The sequence below is a fragment of the Physcomitrium patens genome, chromosome 21 (assembly GCF_059467195.1).
Source record: "Physcomitrium patens ecotype Gransden chromosome 21, ASM5946719v1, whole genome shotgun sequence".
Classification (NCBI taxonomy): Eukaryota; Viridiplantae; Streptophyta; class Bryopsida; order Funariales; family Funariaceae; genus Physcomitrium; species Physcomitrium patens.
In genome coordinates this window covers 5668680-5692273 of record NC_143430.1, presented here as the reverse complement: position 1 = coordinate 5692273, position 23594 = coordinate 5668680, and the positions used below count along the sequence as shown (strand labels likewise).

At 33.7% G+C, this 23594-nt stretch overlaps 2 protein-coding genes across 5 annotated transcripts; one reads left to right on the top strand and one right to left on the bottom strand.

Moving 5' to 3' along the window:
* The first annotated feature begins 5251 nt into the window (after positions 1–5251).
* Positions 5252–7411, top strand: LOC112274047 (shikimate O-hydroxycinnamoyltransferase). Its single transcript, XM_024503187.3, has 2 exons — positions 5252–5604; positions 5832–7411. The coding sequence occupies exons 1-2, from the start codon at positions 5601–5603 to the stop codon at positions 7190–7192; spliced, it is 1365 nt and encodes a 454-aa protein (XP_024358955.1). The 5' UTR covers positions 5252–5600; the 3' UTR covers positions 7193–7411.
* Positions 7412–19746: 12335 nt separating this feature from the next.
* LOC112274596 (uncharacterized) lies at positions 19747–22238 on the bottom strand. 4 transcript variants are annotated; one of them, XM_073529944.2, is made up of 5 exons: positions 22025–22238; positions 21526–21593; positions 21175–21375; positions 20500–20806; positions 19747–20306 (listed from the first exon to the last, which is right to left on the bottom strand). In XM_073529944.2, the coding sequence occupies exons 3-5, from the start codon at positions 21357–21359 to the stop codon at positions 20082–20084; spliced, it is 717 nt and encodes a 238-aa protein (XP_073386045.1). In that variant the 5' UTR covers positions 21360–21375; positions 21526–21593; positions 22025–22238; the 3' UTR covers positions 19747–20081. The 4 variants fall into 4 exon arrangements, with proteins under 4 accessions (XP_073386045.1, XP_024360033.1, XP_073386046.1 ...); XM_024504265.3 differs by lacking the exon at positions 21526–21593; XM_073529945.2 differs by lacking the exon at positions 21526–21593 and having other exon boundaries at positions 22049–22238.
* Positions 22239–23594: the final 1356 nt, after the last annotated feature.

Here is a 23594-nt window from a genome sequence, read left to right as displayed (position 1 = left end):
ACATAACATATCTTTAATAAAGAAAACTAAACTTGTTCATGTAGAAGTCATAGATGGTCGTCCATTATTTTCTAGAGATATTACTCATGAAATCCTTCCTATAGAAGTAATAATCAATGGTCATAATAGCTTTATAGTATTTAATATCATTAGATCTCCCTCTAATCTAGTCATTTTAGGTTTATCGTGGTTAGAAAAATACAACCCTCAAATAGATTGGATTTTCCAAACTCTTACTTTCTCTAAAAGTATAACTAATAGTATAGTTAATCAAGTAGAGAGTCATAAGTCCAATTCAATTAAACTTGTGTTTATAGGTACAAAAGCTTTCTTGCATGCTGCTATGAAAGAATTACCATATATTATTTATGCCACATTGGTTTCTATCGGTGCAAAGACTTCATGTGGCATTCCAAGCTAATATCAAGAATTTCAAGATGTATTTGAAAAAAAGAATGCGGATACATTCTCAAAACATCCTCCCTATGAATATTCAATTGACCTTCAAGAAAGAGCACAACCGCCATTCAGACCAATATATAGTTTATCACAAAATAAGTTGACTGAACTCAACGAGTATTTTGAAGAAAATCTAGCCAAGAATTTCATATGCCATTCTAAATCTCCGGTAGAAGCTCCAATTCTATTTGTGAAGAAAAAAGATTGATCATTGCATATGTGTGTTGATTATCCACGACTCAACAAGATTACCATCAAGAATAGGTATCCACTACCTTTAATATCTGGACTTCTTGATCAACTAAATCAAGCTAAGATCTATACAAAAATAGATCTTCGGGGAGCATACAATCTAGTACGCATCAAAAAAGGAGATGAATGGAAGACTGCGTTTCGAACTAGGTATGGACATTTTGAATACAACGTCATACTTTTTGGGCTTACAAATAAACCAACAGCTTTTCAACATCTAATGAATGATATTTTTTGAGAATTTTTGGATGATTTTGTGGTTTGTTATCTAGACGACATCTTGATCTATTCTAAGAATCCAAAAGAACATAAACTTCATGTTCGTCGTGTGTTACAAAAATTAAGAGATGTGAGATTCTATACCAAGATAAAAAAGTGTGTATTCCACACTACTCAAGTCGACTTCTTAGATTACATCATTTCAAATGATGGACTTATGATGGATCCTAAGAAAGTTCAAACTATTATAGATTGGAAGATCCAAAAACGGTAAGAGATGTCCAATGCTTTTTGAGATTTGCCAACTACTATCGGATCTTCATCAAAGACTTCTCTCGAGTTGCAGCTCCACTTATAAGTTTGACTTGTAAAGACAAACTGCAATGGAATCAAGAAGCAAAAGTTGCTTTTGAATCTTTGAAGACAGCGTTTATTTTTGCACCAATCTTATATCGTGTTGATTTTTCCAAAGCGTTCTTTATGGAAACAAATGCATCAGACTTTGCTCTAGGTGTGGTTTTATCACAAATGGGAACAGATGACAAACTTCATCTAGTAGCCTTTCATTCAAGAAAATTCTCAATAGTAGAAATCAATTATGAGATCCATGACAAAGAACTTCTTGTAATTTTGGATTCTTTTCAAGAATGGCGTCATTATCTAGAAGGCGCTTCTAATCCAGTTACCGTGTATATGGATCACAAGAACCTCGAATATTTCATATTAGCATGCGTATTAAATCGTCGTCAATCTCGTTAGAGCATGTCTTTATCAAGATTCGAGTTCATCATTACTTATCAGCTAAGAAAACAACAAGGTTTGTCCGATGCCTTGTCTAGACATTCTTATCTTGCACCAAAAGAAGGAGATGTAGCTTTTGAGCAACAAAGAATGATTCTCTTGAAGCCGGAGCAATTTCATCTTCGAGTAATAAAATCAACATTGACTGTTGATTTAACTTTTCTCAAGCAAGTCTAATTAAGTATGTCTTCAGACCCTCTTATTCATGATATCAAGAATAATTCTTCTAAATCTCATGATCCCTCTAAATTCGAATTCAATAACAACCTACTCTATTTCGAAGGACGCCTATATGTTCCAGAAGGAGAAGCACGTTTATGTATTCTTCAAGCTCATCACGACTTCCCAACAGCAGGACATTTTGGATACAATAAGACTTTGGAGGTGATATCTAGGGATTTTTGGTGGCCTCAAATGTGAAAGGCAGTCAAAGATTTTGTACAATCATGTGATGTTTGTTCAAGATCAAAAACTCCTCGTCATCTACCTTTTGGACTTCATCAGCTATTATCCATTCCAGAAAAACCATGGTCTTTTGTTTCTATGGACTTCATCACAGATCTTCTAATCTCAGGTTCTTATGACTCTATATTTGTGATAGTAGATCATTTTATCAAGATGATACATTTTGTACCATGTACAAAATCTATCACATGTGAAGAAACAGCTAAGTTCTTTCTTGACAGTATCTATCGCTATCATGGATTACTCAAGGATATTATATCAGATAGGGGAACTCAATTTGTATCAAGATTTTGGCGGACTCTTTTCAAGATTCTAAAAGTGGATATAAAACTATCTTCAACATTCCATCTTCAAACTGATGGACAAACGGAGCGTGTTAATCAAGTTTTGGAGCAATATTTAAGATGTACCATTAACTACTAATAAGATGATTGGACAACTCTTTTGCCATTGGCAGAGTTTGCTTATAATAATATGATACATTCTTCTATAAAAAAAATACCTTTCTTTGCTAATTATGGTTATCATCCACGACTTCATATTTTTGACTTTTCAAAAGTTGATAATCCTGCTTCAAAAGATTTGGCGATTCATTTATCAGAGCTACATACAACAATGAAGGTGTAGTTAAAAGAAGCTCAAGAACAACAAAAGGTCAATGCGGATGTCTATCGAAAGAAATAACCACCATTCTACTTGGGTGATAAGGTATAGCTACTTCATCGCAATATCAAGACTACTCGTCCTTATGACAAGTTGGACTATCGAAGGCTAGGACCATTTTCTATTTCTGTACAAATCAATCCAGTCGTATATCGTTTACATCTACTAGAGTCAATGAAAATCCATCTAGTATTCCATGTATCTCTTCTTGAATTATACAAGTCAGTGGACATATGAAGAAGACGACAAGCTCCACCTCTTCCTATAAAAGTGGACAATAATGAAGAGTTTGAAGTAGAAGAAGTCTTAGATTCAAGGCCGCGCCAAAATAAATTAGAATATCTTATCCATTGGCGCAGATATGATATTAGTGAACGTACATGGGAGCCAGTAAAAAATCTTACAAATGCAGCAAAGGCGGTGGAGGCTTTTCATTGACGACATCCATCAAAATCAAGATGAAAACCTTCTTTATAAAAGAAACAACATCTAGGCAAGATAACATTCTACTTTCAATCTTTGTTTATAGCTTCTTTGTAGTTGTCACGCTTGGGAGATGGAGAACCAACAACCAGCGGATTCGACTCAAGAGCCTTCATTTGCTGACCTGTTGAACTAGACATTACGATTGTCACAACCTTCAAGACGATGCAATTGAGATTAAGATCTTTAAGAACGACATGTTCTTCCTCGAATAGATGGTGAGATACAACGCGTTTGGTATCATGACTTGGGAAGGGACTCCCGATGTTTGGTGATTTTATTAGATGTAAGAACAACTTTTGATGGTGTTTCAAATGTTCTATTTGAAGGAAGTTATGAAGGCCTCAACAATGATCAAATAATTGGGTGGTCTTTCCGCCCTGGTATGGGACACTACCGATGGTTGAGAGGCCCTATCAATCATCTTCGAAGAGAACAAAGATCAAAATATGTGGCAAATACAATTTGTTGCATGATAGATTTCCTCAACATATGATAACCGCTCCTCGTAGAACTCGTCTCTAGAAGAGGGGGTAATGTCACGGACATATTCATGTAAGCCAATAATTATATATATAAATAGGTAGAAGTAAGTAAAAGTAGATAAAAGTAAGTTAATTCTATAGTATTTAGTATAATAGCTTCTTAGAAGCTTCATAGACGTTGCTTTGACTTTATAGGTGTCTTTAATTGACTTTTTGGATTAGAAACGTGGTCAACAAGTTGGCAATGTGCCACACATGTTGTTAACTTGAAGACCAAGCTAACAATGTGGCCCATATGTAGAAAAACTTGCCTTGTAAGTCAAGGCATGTGTCCTACAAAGTCAACACTTATTGGAGGTATTATAGAATGTCGCCGCGTAGCCCCTAGTTAGATAATATATATAGAGACAAGAGTGAAGCCTTCTTCACTCTTGTCAACTCTTTTCTTGCTTCCAGTCTAGCTTCAAGGATCTCTAGTTTTCTTAACTTTTGGCAATAGCCATTCTAGTTTTTCTTTCAATATACATATTTATTTATTTATATTTTGCTACCTTTCTTTGAGTGAAGGCTCACTTGTCTGAATTACTTTTTCATCGAGTTCTTATCCTTGACAGGTAGAATACATGGCATTATCAACAATCGCAAGGAAATCCGCGTAGCTGAAAAATTTAATACAAGATGTGGGACTACAAATCTACAAACAAGGTCCAATCCATTGTAATACAAAGTAAGCATGAGAATAGAAAACTACCTAGACATCAATCCAATGACAAAACATATTTTTTACACTATTATTTTATTAGAGAATGCATACTAGTTTCAACCACACCCACTAGACTATCCACCAAACTACAGCCCTCACATGGATCAGGAAATGACAACCATACTGAGAGGTCAGATGTTTTAACCTCAACAAAACCAAACTAAGACTTTGTTGTCTCTACCTTCTCAGACAACTCTTAAGCTAAAACAATTACTCCACAATAACAAGTCAAGATGCGAGGAACAATGACAATTTGATACAAGTTTAAACATTTCAAGAAACTCCAAAAAAATCACTTGGACACAAATATAAGTACCACAAGAGAACTTAGAATCAAGAACAATGGAACCAATATCACTATAGTTACAAGGATCTCCATGATCAACCAATCATATATATATATATATATACATAATACCTTGTATGAACTCTTGTCCCAGTTAGTGTTGATAAGCTGACTCAGCAGTTCACAAGGTCACTCAAGCCACCTTGGAGTAATGGGGGGTGTTGGAAATTACTCCGTTAACAGAAAGTCTAGATTCCTCATCCTTCACAAATGGAGCCCGTAGTAGGCCACTCTGTAATCTCAGTATATTGAGATTCTCTCTGTACCTGCAGTGTTAAGTAATATATCTTGTTTTGTTTATGTTGCTCTCATTCTATCAGTCACTATTCTGCTGTCGACGGGATTCATGCGCAGAGTGCAGGACGATTGCAATGCAGAGCTCTCTGTCTGCACGGGGTCTGTCAGGCACATTTCGACATCCTATCAACTCATGCAGGATTCACTCCCCTCAACTTCATTCCAGCTGCTGATCATGGAAGCATCTTCAAGGTAGCGGCTGCCATTGAGTCACGGTTGCGTTCCTCGCCGATCCCTAACTCTAATACATTCCAGCACTGAGAATCAAGTGGCATGAGAGTGTTGGAATAGTTTGTTGCCTTGACACACATCTTGCGGACTGAAAGCAATATTTCACCTTGGCTCTCCTCGACGGCGACCGCTCGTCATGGGTATGATGGACTTTTTGACACACAGTTTCTTCATGGAAGTCTTGTTGGTTGGCTCATGATGTAGTTCCAACGAGTTCAAACAACATATTATTCAGTTCGTTTGTTCTGCTAATTCTAGCCTCATCATGTTGTTTGTAACCTAAGGTTGGTATCCATTCAGATATCTATTCTGCTATTTGTGAAATTTCGAATGATTTGTCAACTCCTTGCATTTCGTCCTACGGCAGGGATCGATGAGGTCACGGAATCGGTTCCTCGAATGCGCATCATATCTTCAAAGACGTCCATTGTGTACCTGGAATTTCCCGCGGAGCTCCATGTGTTATCCTGCTCCATCTGCGATAACTTTGTCCGTCCCACCCATGTGCGCACTCTGTATCTCTACCGAGAGACTTCTCCCGGTGCCAACGAGCATGTGACAACCAGGCTGAAAGCAGCCCTAGCCAAGCTCTTGGTGGTGTTTTACCCCATGGCAGGGCGGGTCCGGCGAGCGGAGGGGAACATCGGGTACGAAATCCACTGTAACAATAAGGGAGTGGTGTGGGTCGACGCCGAAGTGGATGGTACCATCGACGACTTCGAGAACTTCCAGCCAAATTACGTCTTCAACAAGTTATTAGTGCCCACGGTGGACTACTCCGTGAGCATCGAATTCCAGCCCGTGCAGATCATTCAAATCACCAAGTTTCAATGCGGCGGCTTCGCGCTGGGAATGGCCAACCATCACACCGTCGCCGACGGCATCTCTGCTCACAACTTCATGGCGTCGTGGACAGAACTGGTCCGCGGGGAGCAGATCTCGCAACTGCCTAACTACGACCACCACCTGCTCTCTTCAATGGGACGTGCCAAGCCCGACACTTGTCCCAGAGAGCTCCGGCTCCGACCCAAGGTAATGGAGCCGCCGCCAACGCGCAAAATGGTGGAGAGGTTGTTCACCTTCACTCCCGAGATGCTGAAGAAGATCAAGGCCGAGGCTCTAGGTGACGGAAGTTTGGGCTCATTCACCACTTTCGAAAGCCTGTCTGCGCACCTCTTTAGAGCGGTAATCCGAGCCAAGGGCTGCGCTGATTCGGAGGAAGCCAGATTTTTCACCACTATGGACGCCAGAAAGCGAATCAAGCCCAATTTGCCGGAGGGCTACTTCGGCAACGCGATCATCTTCACATGCATGCCTGCGAAGGTCTGCGACATCCTGGAGAAGCCTCTGTCGTTCTCAGCGCAACTGGTTCGAGAAAGTGTCGTGAAGATGACGGACGAGTATGTAAAATCTTCCTGGGCGTGGTGCGAGGCGCAGGAGCATCTCACCATGAGCTCCATCAACCTCATGGGTAACGACATCTCCTCCGCGGGTTGGTTCCGGATGCCATTCTATGATACCGACTTCGGGTTCGGGAAGCCAGTGTTTGCAGGACCTGCTGACAATCCCTATAATGGCTGCATTCTGATGCTGCCCAGTCACATTGGACCTAAAGCTATCAATGTATTCATGGCGTTGTGGAGAGAAGACATGGAGAGGTTGATGGCAGACAGCGATTTTCTCGTGACCAGCCAAGTGAATCGATCCAATATTTCCTGTGCAGAGTAGCTTGATGGTTCCCCACAAGTTTCACGATGCTTCCCTGCGTTATCATTCTGCATGAATCTGCCGGTAGTGGTAGAATGCTGTTAGAAACTGTCCATGCTCGGCATACGAAAGGCGTATAATTATAAGGCTGGCTATACACAACTACAACCAGAACATTCTACTTCCCATCTTCTTAACAATGGAAGCATGCTAACAAACTGACGACTTTTCTCCATTCAATGGTTTCGTGTAATCTAGACAGGTATGCAGCATGTGGTGGCTTTGTCGCGCTCCTCGCATTGTGCATAATAACACTAAAAACGAATCCTGCCACTATTGGCATTCAGCATATGAAGAAGAGAAAATTTTAAATTACGTATATCGTACGAATAGAGAAATTAAATAAAATACACCTGTGCAAAGCGATGCATTCTTCCGTGTGTTCCTTCTCGTAAGGACTAATGGTATCTTGTCTATCATCGCTCAATTTGGGAGCTCAAACTCATTGGTAGCTTTTACAGGCAATTATCCATCCGTATTAACAATGTAATTGGAATGCATGGCAAGAGTAATCTTGATGTGGACCATCCCTGTGGGTCCTCTCACAGGAAGGAAGACCCCTACACCAGCCTTCAATCCGCACATTTTAACCAATCCAACCTACGTTTAAATACTACGTCAACTTACTCAACAATGGCCGTAGCGGAATAGGTACCCAGCTGCTACCTGGTACTAGAGGAATGCAAAACCCAAATGGCTTCAGATCATTATAATAAACCCTAAACCTTTAATCCTGTCTAATTGTTCATAACTGATTTTCTTAATCCTGTCTAATTTTTCATAAATGATTTATTTTATTTTATTATTATTATTATTTTTTAATAAAAAGAAAAGCCCAAACCTTAACCATGCATCCCTTGTACCAATCTATTAGGGATCACTGCACCAATTGGTTGCTAGTCACTGAGCTCATTGACACCTATATCAATTAGTGCATGGATGATGAATGGATGAATTAAAAAGGTTAGAGTGTGAGTTATATCTATTAGTGTATGGATGATGAATGGATGAATTAAAAAGTTTAGAGTGCAAGTTGGGTACCTATGTTGCAAGATCACCAAGACTCTTTAAATTAGGGCTTTCCTTGAAATACCTAATTTAGTTTATTTTAAAATTGTGGCCAGATTATATTTTAGATAAATTAAGAATGGATGAAATTCATCTCTATAGTTGTCTAAAAACATCCATCCTTATTAAGTTTGATAGATTCTATCAAATTTTTTAGAATACAAGATACTCTTAAGCAACAAATTCGTGAGGCACTTTTGATAGTTATCCTTTTTCCACACCATCATGAAAAAGTCAAATTTGATAGTGCTTATGTTAGAAAAATGGAAGCCAACCTACCACAAAAAATTTGAAGTTGTGGAAATTAGCCATTGCAATGAACCTATTTGATATGAAATTTTCTTTGGAAATTGAAGCATTTATCAATAGCATCCTTAAAAGTCATCTCCTTGTAGTAAACACACACCATGGCTATTATGGATATATAACTATTATAAATATTATATAAATAATATAAATAGATAGAAATAGGTAAAAATAGGTAAAAGTAGATTAATTTTATAATACCTTTTAAAAAAACTTCCTAAATGTTGTATTGACTTTACATATGTTTGTACTTGATTAATACATTAGAAACTTGGTTAACAAACTAACTATGTACTACATATGTTTGTAGCTTGTAGAAGAAGCTAATTATGTGGCATCTATATAGAAAACTTGCCTTGCAATTTAAGATATATGTTATGTAAAGTCAATATATTTTTGGAGGTCCTATAAAATGTTGCCACATAAATCCTAGTTAGATAGTATATATAGAGGCAAAAATAAAGCCTTCTTCACTCTTATCAATTCCTTTCTTGCTTCTAGTCTAGTTTCAAGAGTCTCTAGTTTTCTTATCTTTTGGCAATAGCCATTCTAGTTTCCTTTATAATATATATACTTCTCTATTTCTATTTTTTCATATTTCTTTGAGAGAATCTTACTTATATATTTACTTTTATCAAGTTCTTATCCCTGACAGATTGACAAGAGTATACTTATAATATCAAAGATTTATCTTTTCTTAATTAAGAGTAGATTATCCTTTTTTCTTTATAAGACTAAAGCATACTAGGAGTTTCGGATTATCCTCTTTTAAACTAATATTATCTTTAGTATTTTTTATTTTATTTTTTTCAAAACTTTTCTTCTATTTGTCTTGAGTAATATTAGACATATTTTTTTTAAAGTGTTATCGTGGCAGAGATTCTTGAAATGAAGAGTGCAATGGTGTAAATACAAGAGCAATTGAGGAAGTTAATACATGTGATACATCAACTCAATTTATTGCCACAAAAAGCAACAAGAATGATAGGAAATAAAGGTATAGAAATGGTTGGAATTGCTTCAATATCTGTACCAAATCATGTCCATTTTTCTATGATGGAACATCCTTCTAGTGTTAAAGAATCAAAAATTGCACTATTCATGAAGTTTGATAGCACAAGATCCAAGTTTCAAGGATTTATTAACTAAGTATACTTTGTGATTGAACTTCAACTCCAAAGCTATTCAATTCTTGGATCACAAATTAGATTAATTAATACATTCCTTTCAGATTTAATATTATCATGGTTTTCATCTTTTCTTGAACAATGAAATCCAATATTGGATAATTTAGAGGCTTTTTTTATAGAGTTTTGATTCATGTATAGAAAGCATGATATAATTTGAGTTATAACCAATAAGATCCATATTTTGTGACAAAGAAATGGATTAATAATATTATATGCTTCATAGTTTTAACAACTTGCAATTAATATTAAGTGAGATGATGTTGCATTTGTTAGCCAATTTTTTTATAGATTACAGTATGAGGTAAAAAAATTGATGCTCAACTTACTTGATTCTCAAACATTGAGTCAAGCAATTGACTTTGCTATAGAATGTAACAATTGACTTTTTCAATTTTGATCTGAAAGTCACATAAGTGCACCTCAATGTCACTATAATTTAATGACAATGCCAATGTCTTCTCAATATATACATTCAAAAGTAGAAGATATATAAATTCTTCATTAAAAGTATGCCTTGTTAGATTTAAGAGTTTTAATGTGTTTCTTAGATGAAGAATTTGCTAAAAAAATATAACATACTTTTAATGAAGAAAACTAAACCTATTCATGTAAAAGTCATAGATAATCATCTATTGTCTTCAAAAAATATTATTCTTAAAATCCTTCTTATAGAGATAACAATTAATGGATATAATAGCTTTGTGATATTTAATATCATTAGATCTCCTTCTAATCCAATCATTTTAGATTTATCAAAGCCAATATAAAGATTTTCAAGATGTATTTGAAAAAAAAAATGTGGATACTCTACCAAAACATTGTTCCTATGACTACTCAATTGACCTTCAAAAAGGAGTTCAACAACCAATGTTGGAGTAGAGAGAATTTGCCTTAAATAAGTGTTGGACTTTTAATTGTTACTAATATTTCAACCAAGCCTTAAGATAAAAATAAAAAAATAAAAAATATAGTCTATATATAAAATTACCCTTGTAGGGGCAATTACATTAATATATAAGCCTTAAGTACCAAAGATCACCAAAAATGTGATAAAAATATTATAAAACCTTGTATATCTTTAAGGTGAATTTTTTCCAAACTTCAGCAGTTCATATCTTACGATTGGACCATCCAAAAAAATCAAAATTTTATATGAAGTACTAATATATTTTTAATAACTACTACAACAAATTTCAACTATAAATTCATCATGAATCTTGAAATATTGTCAAAACCCTAATAGTAGCTACAAACTCTTACTTTCATATACTTATATGTAAATTTCTTCATATCTCACAAATTAAGTACTCAAATATTATAAAACTTTAATATATAGCTTTTTAACCTAATAACACATACTTTTAAAAATTTTGAGCTAAAAATTCATTTAGAAACTCAAGATATGGCTCCAACTATTACTATCAACAAAATGACTCACTTATTGCTTTTGAATTACATGTGCTATCTTCAATACTCTATAACTTCTTCATACAAACTCTGAATGCAAAAATTCTTTTACAAAAGATGTAGATTTTAAAATCATCCTTGTGGCCATATCTTTTTATTTCCAGAATATATCATAAAATTCCTTGCATTCTCAAAAGAACAATAATATGTCTTAAAAAGATACGTGAATGCTTATGGGCATGGCTTTTGAACAATAGGAATGAAGATCTTTACTATTAACCTTCTTCCATCTATACCTTACTTTCATCCCTTCAAATAATTTTTTTAGAGGTTTAGGTCTTCATCTTTGAGCACCAATCTTCTCCTTAAATTTTATACTAAATATCTAAATCTTATATAATTTAAACACTATAATCAACACAGATAAACCTCAAAATAAATTTTCTTACATTTATTCTCTTTAAATTAATCTACTAAATATTCTAAAGTATATGAATATTTATAAATATATTATCTATTTTAATTAATTTTTATATACTATAAATAATTATAATATAACATTATTTGGACCAATTTATAATTTATCACAAAATAAGTTGGTTGAACTCAAGAAATATATTGAAGAAAATCTAGTCAAGAACTTAATATGCCATTCCAAATCTCTAGGAGTAGCTCCAATATATTTATAAAGAAAAAAGATAGATCATTGTAGATATATGTTGATTATCAAAGATTCAATAAAATCACCATCAAAAATAGGTATCTGCTATCTTTAATATCTAGAATTTTTTATCAGTTCAATCAAGGTAAGATCTATACAAAAATAGATCTATGAGGAGCATAAAATTTGATACACATCAAAGAAAGAAATGAATGGAAGACTACATTTTGAACTAGGTATAGACATTTTGAATACAACGTTATCGGAGTAGTGAGAGTATGCTTCAAGGAAGCATTGGGCTTCTTGATGTCACTAATTGCTGAATCAAGTCTTGAGATAAGAAAGACCAAGTTTACATATAAAATTTCCGTTTTTTAATAATTACACCAAATATACAAGCCTCAAGTAACCAACAACATCTAAAATATGATAAAATCCTCTAAAACCTTGTATATCCTTGTGTAGAAATTTTCTTCAACTTCAACACCTCATATCTCTTAATTCAATTGTCCAAAAAAACTTAAATTTTACTTTAGGTATTTATATATTTTTATTAACTTTAATAATAAATTTCAATAGAAAATTCATTCTGGATCTTGAGATATCTTGAAAATCCTTATAATCACTTTAAATCCTTGTCTTTATACACCCATGTGTAATTTTCTTCTTATTTCACAAAATATAAGTTTAAATACCATGAAATTTATAGATATAGCTTCTTAACACAAAATTTTATATTTTTTAAAAAGTTTGAGCCTAAAATTCATCCAAAAACTCAAGTTATGGCCCCAACCATTACTACAAACAAAACCGCTCACTTACTACTTTTGATTTAAAAGAACCTCCTTTAATTCCCTATAACTCCTTCACATGAACTCCAAAAGCAATAATTCTTTTACAAAAGATGTAGTTTTTGAAATCACTATTCTAACCGCACTTTCCAATCTTCAAAAACTTCGGTACAATTCCTTGTACCCTCAAAAGAGTAATAGTATGTCTTAAATTAATACCTCAGCTTCAAATGGCTATAATCTCTTCACCCTAACTCCAAATCCTCTAATTTTTGTACAAAAATTGTAATTCAAATCCTAAACTTTACAACTTTGGCTTCTAATTTCCAAATGCCTTCTTTAAAATTGCCAAAACCCTTGTTAAGGTCACAAACAACATCCTTAAAGGCCATTGGGTATGGTATTTGACCAATAGGATTGAAGTTCTCCATTCCTTGCCTTCATCCGACCATGCCTTGCTTTCATCCCTTCTAATTAGCCTCCTATTAGTTTAGATTTTTATTCATAGGCTTCCACCTTCTTCTAAGGATTTTTATAAAATATTTAGGTCTTATATATTTTTATTTTTATTTTTATTTTTTTATGCCAAAATCAAAACAAGTAAAACAAAAAAAGTAAGGTTTCTTATACCAATTCCCTTTAATTTAATCTATTAACTACTCTAATACACATCTAGATTTATTAACATATAATATGTTTTAACTAATTTTTATATACTATAAGCATTTATAGTACAACAATGTTGTGCCTTTTAGACTTAGAAATATACTAATAGCTTTTCAATATCTAATAAATAATACTTTTCAAGAGTTTTTAGATGACTTTGTTATCTGTTATCTACATGATATCTTAATCTATTCTAAGGACACAGAAGAACATGAACTTTATCTTCGTCATGTATTACAAAAACTAAAAGATGTGGGATTTTAAGCCAAAATAGAAAAGTATGTATTCTACTCTACTCAAGTTGACTTCTTAGTATATATCATTTCAAATGATAGACTTATAACGGATCCTAAAAAAATTTAAACTATTATAAATTATAAGATCCAAAACAGTAAGAGATGTTCATTATTTATTGAAATTTATCAATTACTATCAGATCTTCATGAAAAACTTCTCTTAAGTTGTAGCTTCATTTATATATTTGACTTATAAAAAAAAACTTCAATGGAATTAAGAAGCAGAAATAGTATTTGAAGCTTTGAAGACAACCTTTATTTCTGCATCAATCTTGTATTGTGTAAATTTTTTTTAGCAATTTTTTATAGATACAAAAGCATTAAACTTTGCTTTGGATATCATATTATGACATATGGGAATAAATGATAAATTTCATCGAATAGCTTTTTAATTAAGAAAATTTTCAATAGTCGAGATCAACTATGAGATTCATAACAAAAAACTTCTTCCAATTGTGGATTTGTTTCAAGAATGGTGTCATTATCTAGAAGGTGCTTCTAATCTAATCATTGTTTATACTGACCAAAAGAATCTTAAATACTTTATGTGAGTACATGTTTTGAAATGTTGCCAAGCCCGTTGGAGCATGTCTTTATCAAAATTAGATTTTAAGATCACTTATTGATGTCGGGATAGAGAGAATTTGCTTTAAAAAAGTATTGGACTCCTAGCTATAATTAATTTCTCAATCAAATCTTGGGATAAAAAATGCCAAGTTTATATATATATATATATATATATATATATATATATATATCACTTTTAGGAGAAATCACACTAAACATATAAGTCTTAAGGTTCCAAAAATATCCAAAATATAATTAAAAATTCTAAATCCTTAATTATCCTTATAGGATATTATTTTCAAACTTCAACAACTCATATCTCTCAATTGGACCATTAAAACATACTCAAATTATTACAAGAAGTACTAATGTATTTTTAAAAAATACCACAACAAATTTCAACTGCAAATTTGTTGCAGATCTTAAGATATTGCCAAAATCCTAACAATAGCTTTAAACCCTAGTTTTTATATACTTGTATGTAATTTTCTTTATATCTTACAAACTAAATATTCAAATACCACAAAATTTATATATATATATATATATATATATATATATATATATATATATATATAGCTTTTTAATACAATAATCTATCTTTTTCAAAAGGTTTGAACCAAAAATTTGTCTAAAAACTCAAGATATGGCTCCAACCATTACTATGAACAAAATCACTCGCTTATTGCCTTTGATTTGGATGTACTAACTTCAACTCTCTATAACTTCTTCATCAAAACTCCAAATTCATTAAATAATATATGGAAAGTCTAGCCAAACAAATTTTCTCTTCAATTCTAATTGTTGATCCTTTATTACTTTTTGTAAGCATATGTTATGCCACAAAGAGTGATAATAGGTAAAAATTAATACCTTAACTTTGAACACTAATAACTCCATAAAAACTCCAAATTACACAAAATTTGCACCCAATCTGTATCCAAAAATCTAAACTTCTTGATCTTAACCTCCAAAGCTCGAATGACATCGAAAAAAAAACCTTAATCTCTAATATAGCTCGGACAGCCTCCTTGAAGCTCATTGGGTATGATATTTGATCAATAGGGATGAAGATCTTTATTCCTTGTCTTCATCGAGCCATACCTTAGTTTCATTCTTTCCAATAAGTCTCCTAATAGTTTAGACTTTTTTCTTTAGACTCTAATGTCCTCTCAAGGCTTCATAATAAGCATTTAGGTCCGAAATTTTTTTAAATGTTATAATCAAAATAGATAAATCTTAAAATAAAGTTTTTTATATCCACTCTCATTAAATTAATCTATTAACTATTCTAACATACATCAAGACTTTAAAATATATTATATATTATAACTAGTTTTTACATACTATAAGCAATTACAATACATTATCAACTTAAAAAATAATAAGGTTTGTTAGATGTTTTTTTGTAGACATTCTTATCTTGTATCAAAAGAAGGAGACGTATCTTTTAATCAACAAAGAATGATTTTCTTAAAGACAAAGTATTTTCATCTTCAAGCAATAAAATCAACATTGATCGTGAATTCAATCCTTGTCAAATAAATTCAATTAAATATATCTTCTTGTTTATGATATCAAAAACCTTTCTTCTAAGTTTCATAATGCTTCCAAGTTCAAGTTCAAAAACAACTTATTATATTTCAAAGCACATCTATACATTTTAGAAGAAAAAGCATATTTATGTATTCTTCAAGCATGTCATGACTTTCCAACGGTTGGATATTTTGGATATAACAAAATTTTAGAACTTATATCTAGAGATTTTTAGTAGCCACAAATGTAAAAGGCATTGAAAGACTTTGTCTAGTCATGTGACATTTGTTTAAGGTCAAAAACTCACCATCTTTCTATGGACTTTTCCAATCATTGCCTATTTCAGAACAATCATGGTCTTCTATTTCTATGGATTTATCATGGATCTTCTAGTCTCAAGTTCTTATGACTCTATATTTGCGATAGTAGATCATTTCACCAACTTGGCATACTTTGTGATGTACCATCAACTACCAATGGTAGTTGATGGTACACCTTAAAGTATGTCCAATCATCTTGTTGATAGTTGATGGTACACCAAGTGTAAAAACTATTACAAATGAAGAAATAGCCAAGTTTTTCTTTGACAACATCTATTGCTATCATGGATTGCCTAAAGATATTATATCAGATAAGAAAATTCAGTTTGTATTAAGATTTTGAAAAACACTTTTTACGATTCTAAAAGTGCACCTAAAATTATCTTTAGCTTTTCATCCTCAAATTGATGGATAAATAGAGTGTGTAAATCAAGTTTTGAAGTAGTATTTAAGGTGTACCATCAACTACCAACAAGATGATTGGACAACTCTTTTGCCATTGGCATAATTTGCTTATAATAATATGATACATTCTTCTACATAACAAACACCTTACTTTGCTAATTATGGTTATCATCCATAACTTGATTCTTTTGACTTTTCAAAAGTTTTTAAACTTGTGATAGAGGATTTGATAAATCATTTATTTGAGCTATATGTAACAATAAAGGCACAACTAAAAGATGCTTAAGAACAACAAAAGAGCAATGCAGATGCTTATTACAAGAAACAACCTCATTTTCATATTGATAATAAGATATGGTTACTTTTTCATAATATTAAAACTATTTACCTTTGTAATAGGTTGGATTATTATAGATTTAAACCATTTTCTATTTGTAAACAAGTCAATCTAGTCACTTATCGATTATATCTATAAGAGTCTATCAAAATCCATCTTGTATTTCACATGTTTCTTTTAGAACCATAAAAGACAATAAATATGTTGGAAAGAAGACAAATACCATAGCCTTCTATAGAAGTGGATAATAATCAAAAATTCAAGGTAAAAGAAATCTTAGATTTAAGGCGACATTGACATAGGATTGAATATCTTATTCATTGGCATGGATATGATGTTAGCAAATGCACATGGAAGTTAATAAAAAATCTTACAAATGCACATGGAAGTTAATAAAAAATCTTACAAATGCAACAAAGAAGGTCAAAGCTTTTCATCAATGATATCCATCAAAACCAAGATAAATGATAGTAAATCTTTATTATAAAAAAAACACAATTTAAAAAATATTACATTCTACCTTCTATCCTTGTTTGTAATTTTTGTATAATTGTAATATTAAAGAAATGGAGAATCAACAGCCAACAGATTCAACTCAAGAGCCATCATTTGCTGACTTCTTGAATAAGACCTTACAGTTATCACACCCTTCAAGACGACGTAATAGAGATGAAGACCTTCAAGAATAACATGTTCTCCTTCGAATAGATGGCAAGATACAATGTGTTTGATATCACAACCTATAAAAAAAACTCTCAATATTTGGTGATTTTATTGAAGGTAGGAACGACTTATGATGGTATTATAAATATTTCATTTTAAGGAAGTTACGAAGGTTTCAATAATGATGAAGTAATAGGGTTGTCTTTCCACCTTTGAATGGGACAGTACTGATGGCTGAGAAGACCTATCTACTTCCTTCAAAGGGAACAAAGTTCAAAGTACGTTGCAGATATAATTTGCCACATCTTAGATTTCCTCAATATGTAATTATTGTTCTTCATGGAACTTGTTCCTATAAAGGAGAATAATGCTACAAATATATATGTACTATAATTATTACGTAAATAATATGAATAAGTAGAAGTAAATAAAATTAGATAAAAATAGATTAATTTTATAATACCTTCTAGAAGAGCTTCCTAAAAGCCTCTTAGATGCTATTTTGACTTTATATGTACTTGTAGTTGATTGATAGGTTTGAAACTTGATGAATAAACTAACCACATGTAATATGTATTAGTAGCTTGTTTGACAAGCTAATTATGTGGTGCCTATACAAAAAACTTACCTTGCAAGTTAAAATATATGTCATATAAAGTCAACATATTTTTGGAGGTCCTATAGAATGTCATCACATAGTTTCTAGTCGAGATAGTATATATAGAGGCAAAAATGAAGACTTCTTCACTTTTATTAGTTCCTTTCTTGCTTCTAGTTTAGTTTTAAGATTCTTTAGTTTTCTTGTCTTTTAACAATAGCCATTTCAATTTTCTTTTTAATATACATGATTCTCTATTTCTATTTTGTCATATTTCTTTGAAAGACTCTCACTTGTTTATTTGCTTTCATCAAGTTCTTATCCTTAACAATGGCTTAGTGGTCATTCTTAATATTCTCAATAGATTGAAGACTCCACCTAGTCAATTCAAATCATAGCTTATGCTGATGGATAGAAATGCACAGTAAAGACGCCATAGTGCATACAAATTGTCAAGTAGTACTTTTAGAATATCCTTGTTGTTGGCATCATTGTTGTGATTTTATTGGACAACAATGGATGCAATGCTCTTAACGAGCCTAGTACACAATTTTTCTACAATACAAACTATAACTTTACCCTTGGCTGTAGGCAGCAAAGCCATGAAGCTTATTACAAAGATATCTTAATCTTGATTGAAAGTCCTTGTATTCGTAAGAGCTATACACCAAGACTTGTGGATGACTAGATTTGAGGTACCATAAGCCATGGCCAAAATCTCTACATTGTGTACACTTTGTACTTTATATAAACCTATTAAGGACTAAATTACGCCTTTAGAAGGATGCTTAGTCCTTGCAAGCATGTCACAATGATAGAGATTACTTCTGCAACATCAATAAGTACAAGTAATATCAACCACCAAGAAAGGAAAAAAAATACATTCAAACAACTTCTATATAAGGTACTCATAGATCATTGTGCATCCTTGTCACAAAAACCTACTCAATTTTTTCATAGTTGACCATTGCATGTCCATGAATTTTGGACATGTTCAACTCATCTTTTTGATGAGAGTGTGCTACCGACAAAGATAAGAGACAAGACTCATCAAGATGTTGATAAATTAGTTGTCATACAGCTTAGTATACTTAGCTTGGACCATGAGGTCAAATTGGTACAAAGCACATCACATCTCGCACAACCCCAAGCAAATATGTCTATTGCATATAGAGGAGCTCACAACACAAACTATCCTCACAAACAAAGCCACATGGTCATTAGTGTATCTATTGAAGTAATATATGTGCGACACAATCTTTGTGACATCCATGAAATTGAAAAAATGCTGTAAAGAAGACAAAATCAATCACAAGATCGAAAAGCCGCAAAGAATTAATCTCCACCTTTTATGCTTTGCAATTCAAATCTTACTCTCTATTAAGCTCAACTTGTGTTGTCCCTTGTGGGTTCTTTCGAAAAAAGCCCTAATTTAAAGAGGCCTGGAGATCACTCAACAATCATATTACTTACATTGATGAAGAATATAAACAATTGGACTAACATATGTGCCATCACATCACATGCCACCTGTTCCTGTGCACAGGTGCTCAAAACCGAAAAACTATGGATGTGAAGATAGATATGCCAGCGATCAAAATTTTTGACATCTCTGCTATGAAATTGAACACCATGCCACCAAACTATCGTAGTAAAGAGATAATGTGTATTGTGAAATGACCATATAGAACACTATACTCAAACTTTCGAAGTCAATAATCTTAAGCAATAGAATTGGCATTACACTGCATGACATAATACACTAAAACTGATACGAGTCGGCGAAACCGATCTTTCACTACGCTGGGCAGAAACTTGATTAGTTTTATGAACATAAAATAAAAATTGGAAATAGATAAGATAGCCTACCAGGAGACGGAAAAAAAAAATGATTAAGGAAAGATCACAGAAAAAGCTTTAAAAGCCGAAATAATTGCCCTCTGATAACAAATTTGGGCTGCAGTAGAAGACATCAAATGCCAATCGGCAGTTCACGTCCATCCGGAGGAACCTGAGGAATTCCTAAATCAGAAAATATACTACAGTTGTGGAGTTGTTCTAGATCTCTTGCCACCTTCTTCATAAGGATCGCTGTCATATGCATCGTCATCATCAGATTCAGCCCCGCCTCTCATTTGCGACTTCTTCAACTCATTGAACCGATTAACTCCATCCATTTTCTCTTTGTACTTTTTCAAGCCAAATGCAACTGCCACCGAAATCGCAGCAACAACTGCACCTGTAATCAGGAGACCACCCCACCACTGACCACACAATCCGCACAATTAGATGACGCAGATACTTAATACACTGGCAGGTTCATGCGAGTACTGAAGAGATAGTATGCTGTAAGGAAAGCCATACAAATGACCAGATGTGGCAGTTCACTGAATTCTAACGTAGGTGACGATGAGCGTAGACACAATAGTAAATATTTAGCAATTTCTAGCAACGAACCTTGATGCCTGAGCCACTGGAAGACTTCTCGGGAGTAGCCAAAGTGCAGTTAGCATTTCCTTGCCAACCAAGAGGGCAATCACAGCTTTTTCCATCAACACATGTTGCATTGTTGTAGCAGTATCCTACTCCACAAAGAGTACCTGCGAACTCGCACCTATCTCCACTATATCCAAGTTGACATATACATGTGGGGGTGCCATCTTCCTTTTTTCCACAAGTGCTGTTGTTGTTGTTGTCTACGCACCAAAAACTAAGGTCGGGAGATTCACTGCAATAATGGCTCGGCAGATCACAAAATTGCCCACTACATACAACATCACTCAGTCAATGATATGTGTGTCACAAAACGTTTCGACTTCGAGAACGAGAGCTTGTATAACTTGACTTATCGAAATGTGCAAACACACAACATAACAGTATTCAAGCTAAGTCAGATGACTAGTAGTGCTGCGGCATAAAAAACCTTCTTAACTTTTCATTTTCCTATTCAAAGCAACACTTCCTTCGCATGTTCACATTGAAGAACCTCATGGTGGAAAAAAGAGTGTGGATAATAGCTAGCATTCATAAACAATACCACACAGTATCGTCCTTTCAACTGTAGGACCCAGAAAATTTTGAATACTAGTAATAATTCATAGATTTCGAGGTGAGGGAAAGTAGATTGGGTACCCAAAAAAATTAAGAGGGCCTCCCAGAGTAGCTTGAACACAGTGGCAACTACCGTCATAATTGCAAACCCCAGTTTTACATCTTAGATCACAGGAAGGCTTTTCTTCTTGCGTGCTTGTAAAGACCAAAGTCTGAGCTAACAAAACGAGCACCAGAAAGAGACGGTTCCAATTGCTGAACTTCATCGTACAGAATCAAACACTGCAATCCAGACCCAATAAAAAGTAAGATCTCATCAGAAGCCAGGATAAAACTACCATCATAAGCATATGAAGAACAAAAATCCCAACTCTTGCTCACGAGCGACAATCCGTGAGATTCACATCAAAACTACTGCAACTGCAATCAAACCGGTGGCAGACGTCATGTGAGGGTCGCTTGTTATCCAACTGACATCGACTGCGCGCCCAGCATCACCCCTAATTGTGAAACCACAAGGACACAACCACATAACACTGCTGAAACCTAGAATCTCAAAAATGCAATTGTGTGACTTTCGAACTTTCACATTTAAAAAGCCTAAAACTACCACCACACAACGGTACAACCTCGAAATCGACATCCAGCCGCAGTTCGAAACACATTGACATAACCCACACCCCCATCTCACAGAGAACAAGCTTCTGCACAAACCACTATCCAAAGATTCGCAGAGACCGAAGCGCAACGACTAAATGTCGAGAGAACACAAGTACAACTCCCCCGATTTCACGAACCCACGTTCCGAAAAGATCATACTAGGGTGATCGAAGCAATGAGTCACAACACAGACTCACAACCCTGCTCAAGAACTCAGAACCACGATTAAACCCCAAAGAAACGACTAAATCCACCCAAAAGTGAAACCTACCCCACCACCCAGTGAAGATGGAACCTCAATCGCTGCAGCTCCTGGGTTCCGATTGCAACTGTAATCCGGCTGGATTTGAGACTGCACGAGTGTGTAGGCAGGCGAGATCCAAGCAGCGGCACGAGGATCTGCTACATTGCAAGCAAGCGAGCGAGCAAGGAAGGATTGCGCGTCTTGAGAATCGAGGTGAAGCGAAGGTGCCGCGCCGAGACGTGCGCTCTTCTTTGCCCGCACGCAGCGGCGTTAACCCTTTCAACGAAGGGGACGATGATGGGGTGGACATCCGACGGGTTTGGGGGGGGGGCCGTAAATAGGGGCGGTGCGCACGTGGTGGGCTTGCTAATATGAAAGCGCCTCGTTGCTTCATGGAGAATAGCGCTATTCCCTAATTTGCATCAGAAGATGTGGTAGTGTGGCATTATTAAAATACAGAAATACTATGACATAAAAATTAAAAATTAAAAAAAGAAACGCTTAAAACATCTCATATCCACAAGTTTGAGTTTATTTGAGGATTTATTATTTTTATGCAGCTATTGGGCTACTTCTGTTTTATAAATAATTCTAAATATGTTAATTGAATTAAATACGAGAAGAAAAAGAAGAAAAAAACATGCAACAAAATAATGTCAAAAGATATTTTCTTTACATTTTTTTTTCCTCTTACATTTTTTTTTTTCAAATTTTATTTTTTATATTAAAATTTTTGATGTATTATAATTTTTTATTTATACAAAATTTTTCAAAAATAAAAATATGGTGATAAAAATAAAATAATAAATGAGAGGATATATGCTTTTAATGCATTGATTTTATTTACTATAAAAGCATTAAAAATATTTGGTTGAATAAAAAGCTTCAAATTTGGGAGATCTATCTATTGCTTATTTGTGTACTACTTGCAATCGTAGCCACTTAGTGTGTAGCACATGTTCCTTTGCAGATTGTGCCACCTAAATAAATGTTGCTTTTAAAGTGGCTTAGCTAAATTTGACTATGAATAAGTCAAATAAGCTAATTATAAAAATATACTAATACAAAAGAATGGTCAAATGACAATACTATGTACACTAAAACATTTATCAATAGATGGACTTTTTTATCTCCATCTATAAAGTTGATACAATTTGAACTTTAAAAAGTACATCTTTTATTATTTCTTACAATGATACTTCTTTTGGAATTTACTATTCTACAATGAATATTTATTAGTGCTAAAGCAAATAAATAAGCCACACACATGTGCCTATCTACTCAACATGCAAGGACCTGCAACAACAAAAAATTTAGGACTTAAGATTTATCTAATTAGCTCCTACTAATAAGTATGCAATGCCCATATATATAGGAATTTACTTCAAATATAATTCAATATAATTTTTGATGGATTCTCAAATCAAAAGTGATATATTATTAAAAATTATAATTGAAAATCTTACATCTAAAAAATGTTATTCAATTACATTAGAATGCACCTTAAACAAAAATATTCTACAAGAATTTTATAATTAGTTGGGTTTTGTATTATCTTAACATCACAAAAATTAGAACTTAAAGGAGTAAGACTATG

Excerpts from the sequence above, each read along its gene's own strand:
- LOC112274596 (XM_073529944.2), bottom strand. The coding sequence starts at position 21,359 with ATGAAGTTCAGCAATTGGAACCGTCTCTTTCTGGTGCTCGTTTTGTTA. Across the intron at positions 20,807-21,174 it reads GGCCCTCTTAATTTTTTTGG|TGGGCAATTTTGTGATCTGC; the intron begins GTACCCAATCTA and ends TGTTGTATGTAG. Across the intron at positions 20,307-20,499 it reads CCAGTGGCTCAGGCATCAAG|TGGTGGGGTGGTCTCCTGAT; the intron begins GTTCGTTGCTAG and ends TTGTGTGGTCAG.